The 18,202-nt window shown below is 36.7% G+C and overlaps 4 protein-coding genes and 1 pseudogene across 5 annotated transcripts; 1 reads left to right on the forward strand and 4 right to left on the reverse strand.

Moving 5' to 3' along the window:
- Positions 1–2,231, forward strand: LOC143566900 (uncharacterized). The gene has a single exon (XM_077053462.1). It carries the CDS (start codon positions 19–21, stop codon positions 1,894–1,896), a length of 1,878 nt encoding a protein of 625 aa, XP_076909577.1. The 5' UTR covers positions 1–18; the 3' UTR covers positions 1,897–2,231.
- Positions 2,232–2,976: 745 nt separating this feature from the next.
- Positions 2,977–5,483, reverse strand: LOC143566901 (ubiquitin C-terminal hydrolase 22-like). Its single transcript, XM_077053463.1, has 3 exons — positions 4,586–5,483; positions 4,036–4,154; positions 2,977–3,955 (listed from the first exon to the last, which is right to left on the reverse strand). Exons 1-3 carry the CDS (start codon positions 5,368–5,370, stop codon positions 3,189–3,191), a joined length of 1,671 nt encoding a protein of 556 aa, XP_076909578.1. The 5' UTR covers positions 5,371–5,483; the 3' UTR covers positions 2,977–3,188.
- Positions 5,484–8,717: 3,234 nt separating this feature from the next.
- Positions 8,718–10,628, reverse strand: LOC143566897 (uncharacterized). The gene is made up of 5 exons (XM_077053458.1): positions 10,474–10,628; positions 10,295–10,390; positions 9,459–9,584; positions 8,964–9,003; positions 8,718–8,883 (listed from the first exon to the last, which is right to left on the reverse strand). The coding sequence occupies exons 1-5, from the start codon at positions 10,615–10,617 to the stop codon at positions 8,807–8,809; spliced, it is 483 nt and encodes a 160-aa protein (XP_076909573.1). The 5' UTR covers positions 10,618–10,628; the 3' UTR covers positions 8,718–8,806.
- A 1,718-nt stretch (positions 10,629–12,346) lies between these two features.
- LOC143566904 (protein TIC 55, chloroplastic-like) lies at positions 12,347–15,449 on the reverse strand (annotated as a pseudogene). Its single transcript, XR_013141310.1, has 4 exons — positions 15,381–15,449; positions 14,937–15,046; positions 13,627–13,729; positions 12,347–13,547 (listed from the first exon to the last, which is right to left on the reverse strand). The product of XR_013141310.1 is annotated as a protein TIC 55, chloroplastic-like (transcript).
- Positions 15,450–16,266: 817 nt separating this feature from the next.
- Positions 16,267–17,988, reverse strand: LOC143566898 (large ribosomal subunit protein eL38z/eL38y-like). Its single transcript, XM_077053460.1, has 3 exons — positions 17,925–17,988; positions 17,202–17,385; positions 16,267–16,330 (listed from the first exon to the last, which is right to left on the reverse strand). The coding sequence occupies exons 1-3, from the start codon at positions 17,925–17,927 to the stop codon at positions 16,308–16,310; spliced, it is 210 nt and encodes a 69-aa protein (XP_076909575.1). The 5' UTR covers positions 17,928–17,988; the 3' UTR covers positions 16,267–16,307.
- Positions 17,989–18,202: the final 214 nt, after the last annotated feature.

Here is an 18,202-nt window from a genome sequence, read left to right on the forward strand (position 1 = left end):
GCTTGATTTGCTGTAACAATGACAGCCAAAACAAGCATTCTTCGAATTACTTACTCGACCGAGCTTTTAAATGGAGAAGAGATCCAGTTTTCTTCAAACTGTCTTCCTGTAAAAGCTTCACGCTTTGAACCTGCTGGCCATTCGTTCCATGAGGTGGCACTGAAACTCTCTGGTTGTTTCAAGGATGAAGACAAAGAGGTGGAAGACGGTAGTGAAAGCTCTCCCAAAAGTAAAGAGCATGAGTTTATGCAGTCGAATGATTCGTATAGCAGCAGCAGCAAGGGTAAAAAGAAGTCTGGTGATGGAGCCAACCAACAAGATCATTATGCGTTGTTGGGGTTGGGTAATTTAAGGTATTTGGCAACTGAAGATCAGATTAGAAAAAGTTACCGTGAAACCGCTTTAAAACACCATCCCGACAAGCAGGCGGCTCTGCTTCTGTTAGAACAAACCGAAGCTGCTAAACAGTCGAAAAAAGACGAGATCGAGAACCATTTTAAGGCGATTCAAGAAGCGTATGAGGTTTTAATCGATCCTGTGAAAAGACGGGTTTTTGACTCTACAGACGAGTTTGATGATGAGATCCCAACTGATTGTGGCCCGCAAGATTTCTTCAAAGTGTTTGGGCCTGCGTTTTTGAGAAACGGACGGTGGTCGGTTGCTCAACCGGCACCTATGTTAGGAGACGAAAACACACCGCTTGATGATGTCGACTCGTTTTATGATTTTTGGTATGGTTTTAAAAGTTGGAGGGAGTTTCCACATGAAGATGAGTTTGATCTTGAAGATGCTGAGTCACGTGAGCATAAAAGATGGATGGAAAGACAAAACGCAAAGCTTTCTGAAAATGCTAGAAAAGAAGAATCGGCAAGAATAAGATCTCTTGTTGACAATGCTTATAAACGAGACCCGAGAGTTGCAAAAAGAAAAGAATTGTTAAAAGCTGAAAAACAGAAGAAAAAAGAAGCCAAGTTCATGGCTAAAAAGCTTCAAGAACAAGAGGCTGCTAGAGTTGCAGAAGAAGAGAGAGTTAAGAAAGAAGAAGCTGAAAAACAAGCTGCAGAAACCGCTGCACAACAGAAGAAAATAAAAGAAAAAGAAAAGAAATTGTTACGTAAAGAACGAACCCGTCTTCGTACCGTATCAACAAACGTGGTGACTCAGCGTCTGCTTAATCTAAGCCTTGATGACGTGGAAAATCTTTGCATGTCACTCGACATGTTGAAGTTGAAAAGCTTATGTGATGACATGGAAACACAAGATGAATGTGTGCAAGCAGAGCTTCTGAAAAAGGCGGTTAATGACTTGGACCCTTCTGTAAAAGATACTGTTTTAAACATAAGTCAACAAAACGGGTCTGTAAAAGTCAATAATGTTCCGAAACCGAAAAAGGAGAAACCTTGGGGGAAAGAAGAGATCGAGCTATTAAGAAAAGGTATTTTGAAGTACCCTAAAGGAACTTCTAGAAGGTGGGAAGTGATATCAGAGTACATCGGAACCAACCGCCAGGTGGACGAGATTCTCAAAGCAACAAAAACCGTTCTTCTGCAAAAACCTGACTCCACAAAAGCGTTTGATACTTTTCTTGAAAAAAAGAAACCCAGCCAGCCGATTTCATCTCCTCCAACTCAGCAAGAAAGTCAAACCGTAGAAAGTCAAACTGAGGCAGTCAAAGTTCAAAATACAGATGAAGTTGTGGAAAATGGTGTGAAGTTGGATGAAGATGAATGGTCTGTTGGTCAAGTGACTGCATTGATTCAAGCTTTGAAGACGTTCCCGAAGGAAGCTAATCAGAGGTGGGAGCGGGTGGCGGCTGCGGTTCCAGGGAAAACGGTTAACCAGTGCAAAAAGCAGTTTACTTTGCTCAAGGACAAATTCAAAAACAAGAAAAAGTAAATCTTTGGATTTTCAGGCTATACAATTTTGACTTGTTGAAGGGATTTATTACTATTACAATGCAGATGAGGTATCAAGTATCAACTAGAGACATCTATTCATTTTTAATATTATTATTATTATTATTTTAAGATTTAAGATGCAAATGAGTATTTTTGAAGTGGTGAGGCTCACAAGTTGGCTATATTATGATATATGATTGGAAATTCAGACGGTTATTTAACGTATGTGACCATGTTTTTTGTTGCTAATGTTGTATGCACTAGTTGAAGTTTGGATTTACTTTTGTTGGTTGGTTGATTAAAAGAACACATTGCCGTTTCATATATATTTTATCTTCGTTTTGTCATTGCTAAGATGTTTGTAAATGCAAAATAAACATTTTTCTTACACAGATCATGGTAGTTTGGTTATGATTTATGAATTGAAAATAGAGAAAAATATTTAACTGTATTTTTACCATGCATGACTTTCATTGACTCAGTTGTGCAATTTCAATTAGTAAAATTCGCTCATTAACACAATTTTTAATATTAATCTGTAAAATGGTGAGCAACCTGAGTTTACATTGTTCAGGTTTGATGAAAATTTTAAGTCAAACTACTAACCTCGGTTCTGAAAAACGGCTAATAAATTAGTCGGGTTGTGTGAGTCGGTAAGTTCTGCCAATTGAGGTTTTTTTTGACGGTTTGGTTTTTTGTATTGAACTTTTTTAAATGATAAAGAGTTTGCAATATGCATAATTGCATATTAAAAAAAAACAAAATGAACAGCATTGGGCTACAAGCCTGGAGGACTGGTTTGTATGTTAGCATTTTAAATGGTATATATATTGACTCAAAAACAACTCAAACAACAACAATTGGCTTCTACTTTTCAGTAAAGCATGGTTTTTGATGGTTGGCTGGTTTGTATGTTAGCAATTTAAATGGTATATACCGATTCAAAAACAACTCACATAACAGCTGGTTTTTTACCATTTAGTAAAGCATGGTTTTTGATTAAATGGTGCTGAGTTATTTCTTCTAAACCAAAGGATCTTACTTAAATCTTTTGATAAGTAAAAGTAAATATAAAGACCCAAGCAAATATAATAATAATCTGATAAGAATTTAATAGATCATCAATTTAGAAGAAATGCAAAAAAACCAGCAAGTCCTCAGTTTCTGAATAAAAGAATTTCACTGTACATACATCAGAACAGTCAACGTCCAAACCCCAAACAATAAACCACCTCTTTCATTCTCATGGACCACCTTATTCATTCAAACAAAAACCAACATCCCACAGTTTCAACAGCAACCAGCAACTGACACATAAGAGTCACCGGTTGCAGACGACCGTAGATGACAACCACCACCATCCTCACCGGATTTATGTCCCGAACTCACCTTCTGAACATAAAACACCAAATAAATCTGTGATGCTCTCACCACTTCATCATCCACCTCAGTGATCCATGCATCATCACACTTGTACCATTGCTCATTTAACCTCAAATAAGTCATATAATGCCCCGATTCAAGCATACCCGAATGAGTAATCACCGCAAAAACCTCAAAATTTGTTGAAAACTCGGATTCATCACCTTCAAACGCAAAGATTCGGTTCCCGAATCTTTTTCTAACAATCGATGACGAAACGTAAGGGGTCATGTCCAAATTAAACGGGAACTGCAAATGTCGGTCGATTTTTCGTGACGCTTTTCGCACTAGCGAGTGTTCGAATCGTTTCACGTGTAAGCATAACACCAACGGGAGTTGTTTAATTGACATTTGTTTCACGGATTCTTGTCGTTCTTTACAGTTTTGGCAGTATAACTTCTGGTCAGACCCTAGCTTTTCGGGTCGTGTGAAGAGGTCTAAGCAGCTAGTGAGAGTGGATATCGGGGGTTCGGTTGACTTTTGGGGTTTATGGTCAAAGTTTGTGTTGAAATCAAGAGATATATCAACACACGGATCGTATGTTGTGGATGTGAAACCGCATGTTGTGCAAGTAACGTCTGATCTTAATAAGCCCGAAAACGCTCTATGGACTACACAATGGCAGTCTCCGTTATCTGTTTAAGAACAAAACGCTCTAAAAACCCGAAAAAATTGTCATTTTCTTAGTTGTGTTCAATGACTGCATTAAAAATACCTTTATTTGTGTTTTTTGTTTTCCCTTCTTTTTCGTGGATCCGATCAAGAACCGACATAAAGAATTCATGAGCATCTTGTTGTTCATAACACGCAAGATTCTCTGAAAGCTTCCACCAACTGCAACAATAAACAAAAAACCAACCCTTAATATACAAACAGATATAATCGGTATAAACATTGATCCAAACATGTATACTCCAACAAAAAAAATTGACTTTTTAGTCAAATAAGAAAAATTTACAGATTCAGAAGTGATTACGCAAATCAAATATCAGTTAAAACTTTAATATGTAATTTAATATTAATCAACAAAAAGTTAAGTCAAAACAATATAGCCCATATGAATCTAATCTCTTAGATCTCAAAAGTCAAATCACATCTTGTTGACTTTTCAAAACTGATGCACATCATGCAAGAATTACATAATCAGATCTATCACTTGCAGACATTACTATTAATATTATGACATCATGTAAGTACTAAAATGTAATCAAGAACAACAATTAAACACCAACTTTCAACAAAATGATTAACAAAATGGTAAACACCTGTATAGAAACTGAGCCGGACTGTACGGCACCCGATCACCCGAAAACACGGCAGAAAAGATAACATCAATGTCACACGACAAACAGAACCGTTCAGACGACGTTTTCCGGCACGAATCCCGATCATGCCTACCACTAAGAAAATAATTCCTAATAGGTGGAGCATGAAGCAATGCCTGCAACACAGAGTTCATAAAACAAGTATTCCCCAAATTGTTCAAACCCCTCAACCCGACCGGGAAACATGATTTCGACATCCTCCTCCCGTGATCCCAATCCCCACCGCCACCGACCCGTTTCAGATTCTTGAAATCGGAACTCAATCCCATCTCAAAACTCAACCTTTTCCTCTTATTATTATTATTAGATCTAATAACAACCCCTTCAAGATTATTCTTATTATTATTCCGAATCCCTAAACCTAAAACATATTGTTCACCCATGACAGCTTTATCAAAATCAGGATCATAGACCTGATCATCACACCCAAAGCAATAAAGCTCAGATCTTTGAACATCTACAGCAATCTCATGACCCATATGAGATTGGGTATGCAAAAGTGCATGGTTTGATTCAGACGACACACAACAAGCCATTGATGAACAGATCAGACATATATATAACCTACCCTCATACCCACAACACAAACTGCATCTGGGTATCTCAGATTTTAGGGTTTTTCCGTACGGGCTTGATTTGACCCATTTTTGGATCGAATTGAACCCGTTTGATCCGTACCTGATTTTGTAATCAGAAAGATGGTTGCAGGGATTAAGCCCAGACATTATTATTATTAATGGGTAAATAATAATAAATAATAATAATAATAAAAATCAAAACTTGATTGATTGGAATTAGGGTTTCAAGAATCAAGAAAATAGATCAGATTGAATTTAGGGGTAAATTGGGGATTTGATTTGATTTGAATGAATCAAAGATAGAATAATAGAAAGTGAGAGTGGAGAAGAAGACCGACTGAATGTTATTGTTGTGTATGTTTTGCTCTACTTTCTTCTTCTTCTCGTTAATTACGCGCATTAACATGGGCCGTTGGATTTTGATCATGCGACTCAGGATTTGATCCTGGCCGTTGATGGGAAATTATTGTGCTATGGTTTATGTGGATATCATCTACAAGTTGCGTGGGAGTTTTGTATTGGGGGTCATCCCACTCATTCTTAATCTTTAGTTAATTAAGAGAAAGAAAATTAAGAAATCGGCATCTTAATGATTCCGTTAAGAGGTTGTATATGAATCCGTTAATGATAGAGTGTGTTTAGTTTACTAAAAAGATGACTTATAATGATTTATGGAGCATCTTAATAAGTAAGTTCAGAAACATGTGAGGCTACTTATTAATCATATGTTAAAAGGTTATATTTGAATCGGTTGGAGATATGGTGTGTTTAGTTCACTTAAAAGATATCTCTTAATGTTTTATGAAGTCTCTTAATGAGTAAGTTGATAAACATGTTGAATGAATAAGAGACTACCTATTAATTAGTCAGATCTCTTAATGATTCAGCACAAGATTGTCAAACAACCCATAAGGATATAAAACAAAGCAACTGGTTAAGGTTCCGGATCTTATGGTCTTAGCCTTTAAAGATTTGAAACCTAACTTAATGGGATTTTCTCATAATGGTGGGATTCTTCCTTAATATTGTTCCTGGATGAGTCAGACCCAAAACGTCAAAATCAGGATGGACAATTTTACTCACTTAGACATTAAAGATAATTCCAAGCGTTGTTAAAAAAAATATAAAAAAATTGCAACTTAATCGACACAATTATAGTTGAGTCTCATGGCAACCATCAAGGATTGTAGTTATGAAATGGTTGTTAAACATGATACAGTTATCATGTGACACATGGTTTAAAGTTTCTGTATTTATGTTTAATCGCATGTTTCTATGAAAAGCGTTTAGTTTGGTGGTTCATACTTACGAGATAATGGTTGAATAATTAAGGGGCCTTCACAAAAGTTCTCTAGAGATTCTATAGCCTATTTTAATAATGTTGATTATGATTTAAGTATGACCAATGGTCCCATATTGGTTATCATGTTGATTCATAAAGAGTGATAGATGAAATGATTTGTACGAAAGAATTATGTATTGAAAAAGAGTGATTTGGTTAATTTAATGTTGTTTTAATCTTTTTTTAATAACCAATTAAAGAAATTTAATAATAAAGAAAAACGACCTAGCAAGTTGCTAGCACGCACAAAAAACAACACCACAACACGCCTTAATACATATATGACCACCCAACCCACCCATACCTCGTTACAAAATATCAATGTCAAGCACCCTCCATCTTTCCCATATTAAACCCAAGTTCTTCGATCTATTTCTAACCCGCAAAAAACTTAATGCCTTTATTTCGCCTAAAGCATTTGAACATTTGCCGGTGTCTCATCGAATACCACTATGTTCCTCGTCTTCCAAAGGCACCAAATCGTCGTTAGACAAACCGCATAGAACACTTTCTCTTTCTTAATCGGTGTTTATGAAGATCCAAAACATCTTGGGTAGAAAAGGCAAAAATTTCAGATACTTTACACCATGTTGCTATACAGTTCCACACCGCTTGAGCAAAACCACACTAGACAATTAAATGTTCCGCCGTTTCCTCTCCATCACCACACGCACCGACACCAAACCAATTCGACCAGTATATTACGCCTAGCCAATGCAACTAAGGTGGATTTTTTTTCCATTTCTGCCCTCCAAGCAAGTATACCAACCTTTCTTGTAACATAATTATTCCACTTAAACATAATCTTATTTTAATTAATAAATTCAATCTAGTTTTAGAAGAAAAAAAAGTAACAGGCTTGTTAATTTATAAAAGAGAAGAAAGTAGCATAAAAGCAACACAAAGGCTTCTAGCATCACAAATTTTAATTTCTGTAATTTAATTTGTTAAAACTTACAACACAAGATAAACATAAAGGCTATCAAGTATCAAGCAATGGATTGCCCAACAAAACGCTACCATTTGTTTACAAAATAAGGTATCCTTGCTACCCAAGAAACATAAAACTAATTTTGTTAAAACACTTCCATGTTCAAGAAAACAGTAATGACAATTTACTTAATTGCATTATTAATAGTTAACACTTAAACATCATCGCGTTTTGTTAAGTTAAAAATGTTTGCAAGTTGATTTTAGGACTAGTTTAACATAATAATACAACACTAGTAGCATATTAGTGCTTGAATGTATTGCATGTTTTACAAATAAAATGTGTTATGACGGAGAAGACCTAAAACAAGCATGAGTGTTTATATCAGTTTATTTTGACGGCATATAAACTCATGATGTCTGTCTCTAACCAAAAACCGCAAACAAGAACCGGAGACTACAATGTCGAATTAAATCTTACTGAAGTGAGAACAGATGCTAAACATTCTAAACTTACCAAAAGACGGAAGCATATGAAACCGACAACATATTCAATGTATTGTTAGAAAGGTAAAAACTGTCCTAAATCTATGATACTTTAATTGGGTCTTATCAAGATGTTAATATAGTACAATTTGAGGACAACATTTGACAACCAATCACCATCATCTAAGCTCTCTATGTAATGCAACAAAGGCTATAAACACACAAAATCATTTACAAAGGTATGACAAACATATTTTTCTAGTTTTAAGTTATAAACATACCAATACGTAGATAGTGAAGAATAAGAGGCGTGGGTGCCAAGCCGTTATATGTACGTAGCTCTTTATTCTAACCCTATTCAATTGGTCGTGCATCTCACCCTTGCCTGGTGTCATGAGCGTATGCAATTACCACATGACACCAATCGTTCACTCACCTCTTAATAAGTTGATAAGATTGCGTTGGCAGGTGTGCCTTTCAAGCAATTCGACATAGCATAAACATTAATATATCATTGTAAAACAAAATATAAATACACAGTTTGATTCAACTTAAACGGCCAGTTCAGACGTTAAAACTGCAGACTAAAAACCATATACAATGTCTTGAAAATCAATCAAATTGACACGGATGGTTAGCCTGGTCAAACCATTCAAATTGCTCCGGTTTGACTGTATTTTACCAGTTTCAATCAAACCATGTAGAACCATAATTAAAAAACTAAGCATAGTTCATTGTTGAGACATTTTAACAAGAAAACGAACCTAGTGACTTGCAACATCATATATTTGAGATAAACTAATGATGCGATTCCAGGATGTGTCATTAAGTACTTTGAACAATTGCTGAGAACAGCATCTTGTTAATATCCTCTGAATCTGAATCTTCATGACCCTCATTTCCTGCAGTATATATATTCATCTTGGCATTACAAAACGTTTCATTATTTGTGATGAAAAATTGGTCAATAACGACGCATTACCTGTTTTAGATCTGACTTGTTGGGCCCATTCATTGATGACCTGTTTATAACATTCGAATATGACACCATCAATCAAAACCTTTTTTTTAAAATTAATTTTACAAACATGAAACACTGAGAAAACAATAAATGTAGCAAGAATATAACTAATAACTCCCAAAATACCAACCACACATAAGCATAACAGTTGGGAAGATTTTAAGTAGACCCCATCCATAAATATATAAAAGAAAATCGTTTTTCCAGGTTTAATTTACACATTTTGGTTAAAATCTTATGTTTTTATTAGCAAATTTTTATAAATAAATCTACCTAAAAACCTGCCATCACTGTATTGCAGGCAGTCATGGGATATCTTGCCATTATTAATTTAGGTTGTTTACTGGCAAATAGTGCAAATCTATAAGCACCACTTGGAAAACACAACCGATGAAACACTTCAACAAACTTCAAAATGTAAATCTATGCCTTTAAATAAAGAAAACTAAACGTCACCTCGTTAAAGTTTGTATAAGCAGGATCATCCGAATCATTGGTGACAGGGATCCCCATGGAAGCTTGCAACCTTTGCAATGAAGATCGGTTCCCAACTATAGTTGTCCTTGCTTTATCAATCAAATCCTACATCACAATTAACAAAACAAATACTCTATTTTCAATTGTATGAGATAAAGTGACTAATCCATTATACACATTATAAAAAAAAAAGTTCAATCAACTATATATCATACATTCATACAGCATATCCTTTACAGTTTACACTTTAAAAGACAATTACTGGATAACACGACATTTCAAGTTCACCATAAATAATACGAAAAGGGCTAGATTTCAAATATATAAACCCTAACAGAAACCAACAATGTACTATTAAAAGATGCAAACAAACCGAACCGCTCGAGATCGGATGGATAAAAAGGTTGAAACGAGCAGAGCCTCAAGTAAAGCCCGTTTAGTTATCCAGCCCCGAGCTCGAGCCTTGTGTATTATGAAGTTTTAACTATTTTGGGCTTCTATGTACTACTAATTTCACACTGCACAGCTGAGCTCGAGCCAGGTTAAGCTCGTTTAAGGCTCTTCTCAGCATATTAAAAATGTATATAAATTATGTAATAAATAATAAACAGCCCCAAGTTAAGCTTGAGCTAGAAAAAACAACAAACGAGCCAAGCTCGGGCTCGTTTACTAGTGCTAATGAGTGTCCGTAAACACAAAGAGATATTCATCATCAAAAACTTAATGGTTCCAATCCCTAATTGCTGTAATGGGTAGATAAGTAAGTAGTAAGCAATGGTAATTAGTAAATTAGGGTTTTTTTGTATTAATTTAACCTGCTTGGCGGAGAGTAATTCGCGGCATTGGTCTTTAAGAGAGGGTAATTCGTCTTGGATCTTCTTGATTCGAGCCACAAGCTTCATCGGATTTGCCTGTTAAAAATGTTTACAAAAAGTTACCGAGTAATAATAATAATAATAATCGAAGTAAAGGAGTTAGTAAAGTAGGTAGGTACGTTATCAGGATAGACTTGGCGAAACTCCTTGTCTAAGCGGTTGTGGACAACGGCTAGATCGTTGTTAGCCTTGGTCAACAGGTTTACCAGACCATCAACCGCTTGGTGGTGGTGATGGTGGTCGCCGTTGCCGTGGTGACTCATTTCCGTCACTGTGTGTGCGTGTGTGTGCTAGCTACAAGGGAGCGGGAGGTTGCGATCTTTTGAGGGCTTTCAAACAAGACACTTTTAATAGGTGTTTTGAAACCCGGACCGGCCTGACCGGGACCGAATGTCTATCCCGGACTGGGTGAGGGTGTTTGAGCGTTTTTAAAACCCGGCCGGGTTTTGTGGGTGACGGTTGGCATTGTTGTCTACCATTGGATCTATGTGTTGTTATTTGATGTTGTATGTGTGTTAGTGATAGTTTTATTTCTTTTTACGACAATTTGGAAACAGCACTAGCACCATATTGGTTTTGGTATTATGCTTAGCATGTTGATGGTATTTGGAGCTAAGGGTCATAAGGGAAGCGACATCTCTATATTTTAGGATAGGTGTATGGTTGTCTACATGTTAACATTCTCATAGCTTATAAATAGCTTTACTTAGACTGAGATTTTACAAGGTGTGGTTACTTGTTGTAAGGAATTTGGGTAATATGCTTCAAATAGTGACGTTGCCGACTAAAGAGGATGAATGGATATGGATCAAGGAGGACTCTGGTATATTCATTGTTGCATCAATGAAAAGGGTGTTGAGTCTAGGGGTCCAAAAGCCGTGTTTGTTATGAAATGAAATACTTGGATCCTAAAGAAAGTTAATGTGTTCGTGTAGAAAGTGGAGAAAGGCATGATGTCGACTCGGGTCGATTTACGTCACTGGAACATTCAAACTGAATCGGGGGGTTGTGAACTTTGTGGTGAAGTTCAGGAAACTACAAATCATTTGCTCATCTAATGCCAAATCACTACCCAAGTTTGGAATTTTATAACTTTGTGGCGCAGTATCCCCCTATAATGCTTTTACGGTTCGCGATCTCTTGGAGATTCAAAAAGAAAAGAAAAAAGGGTGGACCACTGATGTGCCACCAAGTGAACCAATAGGCTACTTGCGGCACCAACCCACCACTTTTAAATCTATACATATAATAAGAGCATGCACAAGAGGCTAAAATATTAAACTTGATTTTGTTAGCAGCATAATGCAACGGCGTTGGTCTCATGACATAAACAACAAGAAATGAAAACCACTTAAGGTTAAAAACAAAAACAAGTCTAGGAACTATAACGATATATTTACAATATTAAAGGGATTGAAACCATAATTAACTGTCGTACGATATACACATGTCGTAACTTGTAACATCGTAGCGTATCCACATCGATTGTGGACAATAGAAATGATGGGTTTGTAGTAGAAAATTAGAACTGAAATATCGCCATCATCATTTGAGTGCAATAGTTGTGAATGAGATGGGAACTACTCAAACAAAACATGCTCAAATAAAAGTGGTATGACTGCATGAGGATGATGATTTGGTAGAAAGTTACATAAGATATGTTATGTATGCATTATTTTTTTGAACGACTAAATGTTGTATTATAGAGGGTCATGAACCTTGACCTTCTATTTAACACCTTAACTATCCTACTATCCCACCAAAGTAAGAATGACAAGATATGTATGCATTGTTTTTTTTAATTGGCTCCTTTATGTGTTTACAAAAAGGATTAACAACTTTAAATGCAACCAAAAAAGATTAATAACAAGAAACAGTTTATGTTAGTTACAGTTGGATTCAACCTCATTGACCAACCAACAAACACTTCAACTATAATTTTTTTCATAAATCTATCTCAACAAATGTACTATACATTACAAACACAACAGGATCAAGGTATACAACAAACCCATAAACAAACATTCTTTCCTGCAACAGAATTTACAAACACAACAGTACTCCCCTCTTTCTACAATCTCCTATGAGTCCTTATAAAATTGGTCGTGTTCATATCCACAACCGTCGAGCACACATAAGCTCCACCACCACCCGCAGCCGCCAAAAACAACAACACCGCCTTCCACTGCCTTGCGTTGACCAAAATCGCAAAAGCCAACGACAAAGCCGCCACCACAGACAACCTCTTCTTCCATGACTCAAAAGTTTTCACAACATTCCTGCAATCTTTACAATGAACCACATGCCTAAAATACCCGTTAGCAAAATTCGGTGCATATTTTATTCCAATTCCGCCCTTCGCGGGCGAAGAAGCTGCAATACTCGCAACCAAACCCGCTGGTGCGTGTTCCACAACTGCAGGCTCGTCTGGCAACGAAATGGTCGAGGGCCCAAAATGGTAAGGCATCCCATGCCCGACTTTATCCATCCATTTTCGGTATTCTGCGACCCACGTGTCGGATGATTTTAAGTTTATATAGAGTCCTTTTGTGGGCACCTTTTCTTTCATTAAAATCTCGTTTTGAGACGATAAAAACCCCATATCTTGTTCGAATACTTTCCCCGCGTTTTGATGGAAGTACCATTTTGGGAATAACTTTATTAACGGTGAGGAGCTTTTCGTGTTCCCGAATCGGACTATCAGCATTGACTTTCCTTGACCAGTTGGTCGGCATAAAAAGAGTCCGGAAAAGTAATTTGTCACACCGTCTTTGTCTACAATCTCGCGGTTATTTTGTAGGTTGCACGGGGCCTCAAATCTTAAAAAGTTTGGTGTGGTTTTATCGGATTCCCGTCCCCACCAGCCCGCAAACCCACGAGCGGTTCGTTCTGTGACTTCGAAAACTAGCGGTTGCGCGTCTTCCCGTTTGGCACTCCAATCGGTTCTATCGTGTGAAATCGGGACGTGAGCAGGGTCCATTAGGTTTTCAAGAAGAATCGAGTGGTCATACGGAAGCTCGTGAATGGTTGAAATATCCCTAAAACCGGGTCAGGCAAAGTTTTCAAACCATGGGATTTTGTTTGGGTTTGGTGGGATTTCATGGGACATCCATATCCAAATAACGCCTTGTGAGTCTTTGATTTCATATGTTTTGGTGCATGCAGAACGAGGTATCTTTGCATCTGCAGGAAGCTGTATGCGTGTATCACGTAATGGTGAATTAGTGACACATGAAAATGCCATAACAGATTTTATGTATTAGAAAACCAACCTGAGGAATCTTGACACATTTGCCCTCACCTTCAAACTGCCAGCCATGATACAAGCATTCCAGTCTTCCATCAACAATCTGGCCCTCAGAGAGCTTTGCTAAGCTGATTACAATTTATGCAAAAACATTATATGATAATTTTGGTTTTTGTTTCGCAGATATCAGTTTTGAATAAACAACGATGAAGAGGTGTTGAAGACTTGAAGAAGCATTAAAAAAAATAATAATAACAAAATGATGATTACCAGGTGACAAATGATTTCTAAGTCTGTAGATTATATGTTTTGTTACATATTTAGACATGTATAGGTAGCAAGTGCAAAAAGATAATCATCTAAGTAGAGTAACACGGTCTGCCTTTTTCTCTAAGTAAGACCATGTGGCTCTTAGGGGTGATAATCATGTTGGGTTGGTCGGTTAACGGGTTTTTGGTTGAATTAATGAACCTAAACATGACACATATATTTATTCGTGTTAGTCATTCCTAAGTCCCTAGCTACAACACTTAAAATCATGTAACTAGGGGTGTAAATGAGCCAAGCCGCTCATGAGCTACTCAAGATCGGCTTGCTAAAATCTCGAATTGAGCATAGCTTAATCGAGCTCGAGCCTGAAACCAAACCTAAAGATAAACTTATTTAATGAACGAGTATGAGCCGAAGCTTCACATACTGAGCTCGAGCTTGATTTCGAGCCTAAACGACCCTATTATTTACGTTTAGTATATTTATATAACTACATACAAAAATATGATAAAATAACTAAATAATATATATTATGTTATGTAAAAATGATAGCTAGAAATATACATTAAAATTAATCACAAGTGCATAGGGAGCTTGAGCTCTCGAAAGTTAAACGAGCCTAGGTGAGCTCAGACTCGGCTTGGCTCATTCACACCCCTACATGCAACCCAATGTTCAGGCCGGTATAACCCATTTATCTAAACAAGCCAAACGGGCTGGCAGGTTGTAAATAAGTTTTAATCAAATTGTAACGGGTTGCAAAGAATGTGTTAAGAAGGTTAGCGTATCTACCGGTTTTGTGTTGAACCAATGAACCTAAACATGACCCATATAGTTATTGTGTTAAAGATATGATCATCCCTTATGTTGTGGCCATTGAAAACTTGCATACCCGGAGACTAAATATATATCATCAGATTGAATTCAAGTTCAATTTATCAAATTACCTGTGACTCTGTGAGGGCAGCGATCCACACTCATCCTGATATTATTACTAAATTAAACTAGACAACTAACATACAAAATACTAACTATTTCTTCAACTTTCGTTTCAAGATTACCTACCTGTGAGGACACCGGTCCTCGTAGCATCGAAGTTCACCATTACCATCGCGATACAAGACGACTTGTTTATGAAAAACGGTTAAACCCAAAGGCGCATCGTCGGGTACATCCTACGTATCATTTATGGTTATGGGTTTGGCTAAAAATCGTCCCAAACTGACCCATGCACACCTCTAACTCATACTACTCATGTTATTCCAATATATTGTTCTCTCTCTCTCCTCGCCACTTAATTTGTTTTGTTTCTCTGGTAGCAGTTAGGCGAACACTATGTCTCTCTACTTCATCATTGGTGGCGCTAGACGGTGATGGTGATGTCGGGTTCCAATTATCGTCTGCTATCGCGTTATTGAGTTTTGATTCGGAACCCTTGGTGACACCAAACAACGATGGTGTATAATTCATCCTAAATCGGTTGTGCCGTCGTCGGGTTTAAATTCGAACCTCAATGGCGATTGTATTTCGTGACCCTCGCTGGCTTTGTTGAGCATTAGGCCTCTGTTCTTCCGGCATTAATACTAGGTATGGTTCTTAAATTACACCACCTAACATCATTCGATTCGGTTGCTAGGGTAATTGAGGTTTTTAAAAACTAGCATGCTTTTGTTCTTTGTTGATGTTGTAATAACATAGTTGTTTGTGTGTAACAAATTTTATAATATTGAAAATGAAATTACCAAAGTCATGTGTTTTTATATTTATATACCGAATTACGTGTTTTTGGTTGCATGTGATCCAGTAAAGAAAGTAAGAAACCATAGCACGTTTAAGATCTCAAGTAATAACTCTGAAACCGTCCTGACTTAAAGTCGGTTCACTACTAATTTGGTGTAAAAAAACTTGTTGCCTTTAAAGACCAACATTTCTATATGGTTACCAGCGTCAATGACTAAGATTACTCAAAACGACCACGAATCAGAGACTTTACTGTTTTCTTACATTATTACAAACAATATAACCACAAAAATAGAATGACAAAATTAATGATGCTTCCTGCTAAAGAACTAGCTCAATGTTGCTGTTAAAAATTATTCGTTTTAAGAGTCATGAGGATATTCAGAATGGAAAAATCAATGAAACAAACTACGTTGATCAAGGATTTTAATTTACATCTCAAAGATGTGTGACTCAAGCCAAATACCCAAAACGTTTTATGTAATTAACTCTATTACCTGTTATACTTAAGTTTCTTTTGTTAATTTTCAAACAGCTAATTTCAAAAACAGTCACTAGACCAAAACTTCAACAAGTTCATACAGATTCTCAACTAAAAGAGAAATATCAATAACAATAAAATCCAGAAATAACAATTCCAACCAAATATCCTTTAAATAAAACAAAACTCAACCCCGGTCCAGAAACAGATCACGTTCAAAGGTCTTGTACGCTCAAACCTGCATCGTAAACAACCAACCAATTAAAACTCACTCAACAAGTAATCAAAATACAATTAAAGCAACACAATCAAACCGAAAAATTTTTAGAAATAGGAAATATTAAAGAGGTGTAATGGTTTATAGGAGAGAGAATTTTTTTGGGTTTCCAGGTGTTCCGTCATTTCAAATGGCGGAACCGACCATGATAGCATAACCTGTCAGAAACTGTCTGGTGAACTGGCTCTTATTTTGGTGTTCCGCCATTTGAAATGGCGGAAATGTTAGGGTTTAGGGGTTTAGGGTTTAGGGTTTATATAATGGGTGAAAATTGTGTTCCGCCATTTGAAATGGCGGATGTGAACAGTACCCACAACCTATGACACATGACATGACATTTCTGGCACCTTTTTGACCACACTATTCACTTCCGCCATTTGAAATGGCGGAAGTGAACAGTTTTTTGACCACACATTTAACTTACCCTCACTATTCACTTCCGCCATTTCAAATGGCGTATGTGAACAGTGACTGACACACTTTTTCTGCATGTTTTTTGACCACACATTTAACTTACCCTCACTATTCACTTCCGCCATTTCAAATGGCGGAAGCGAGAAAAATGATAGGGGCAGCCTATAATGTGTGAAAATTGTGTTCCGCCATTTGAAATGGCGGAACATGTGGTTTATATTTCACTTCCGCCATTTGAAATGGCGGAACACCAAAATAAGAGCCAGGTCACCTGACAGTTTCTGACAGGTTATGCTATCATGGTCGGTTCCGCCATTTGAAATGGCGGAACACCTAGAAAACCAAAAAAATTTCTCTCTCCTATAAACCATTACACCTCTTTAATAATTCCTATTTCTAAAAATTTTTCCAATCAAACCTGGTGGAAGAGATTGCTTCAACTTGTTGGCCTTCTCAGCATCAAACACACACAAAGTGTAGAGGTACTTGGAGCACCTAACCTTGAACTTGACAACATCCTTACTCCTCTTGATCTTCACCGATCGAGCATCCTTCCTTCGTGCGGTCAGAAGAAAGTCCTTAATCTCGTGAATTTGCTTCGGCTGATCAAAATCAGATTTAATTTTCAGATAAAATGGTCAAAAACAATAACAAATAGTTGTTAATAACTTCATAAGAAGTAAATTAACCAAAATAAATATGTGATTAAAAAAATCATAAAAACTATCATAAATTGGGTTTAATTTGCAGTTAACATGTTCAAATGCTAGAACAAACCGTGGACGATAAGTGCATAATGAGAAATGAATTATTCGATATACAAAGGTAATTCGACAAATAATAAAAGTTAAAAACTGTCAGAAATCTTAATAGAATCAGTAATCAGGAGCTTATAAAATCAATTAAGCTAAATATTAGGTTTACTTTGCAAATGAAATGTTCAATTGACATCAAATCTAACCTACCAAACAATACGAGCCATCGCAAAACAGTAACAATTCGTTGACAATAAGCTAATGCAGAGCCTATTGTTCGATATGCATACGCGTTTAGAAAAATCGTTAAAACTTAAAACTATCGATAATCTTAATCTATACATATATCAGCAGATGGTGAGCTAGTTCAATGGTTGAAAGCTTACCATTTTGGAGACTGTGGACGGCGGCTGATGAAGGAGGAACTGGAAACCCTAATGCTGAAAGAAATACACGAGAAGGGCTTTATTTTAAACCTAACCTAATGGAGGATAAGGTCCATAGATGGGCTTACTGGACTACTTCTTTGCTCTTGGGCCCAACCTTTCATTCAGGAGAGTGGACTGTGGAGACTAGGTGTTAAAAACACCTAAACTTGGAACCGGACCGGTTTTTTTTTTATACCCGAACCTACCTGTAGAGTAGAAATAGGATATGTGTTTCA

Source organism: Bidens hawaiensis, unplaced genomic scaffold (assembly GCF_021521415.1).
Source record: "Bidens hawaiensis isolate Kalapana, Puna unplaced genomic scaffold, B.hawaiensis_p1.1 tig00023070_1, whole genome shotgun sequence".
Classification (NCBI taxonomy): Eukaryota; Viridiplantae; Streptophyta; class Magnoliopsida; order Asterales; family Asteraceae; genus Bidens; species Bidens hawaiensis.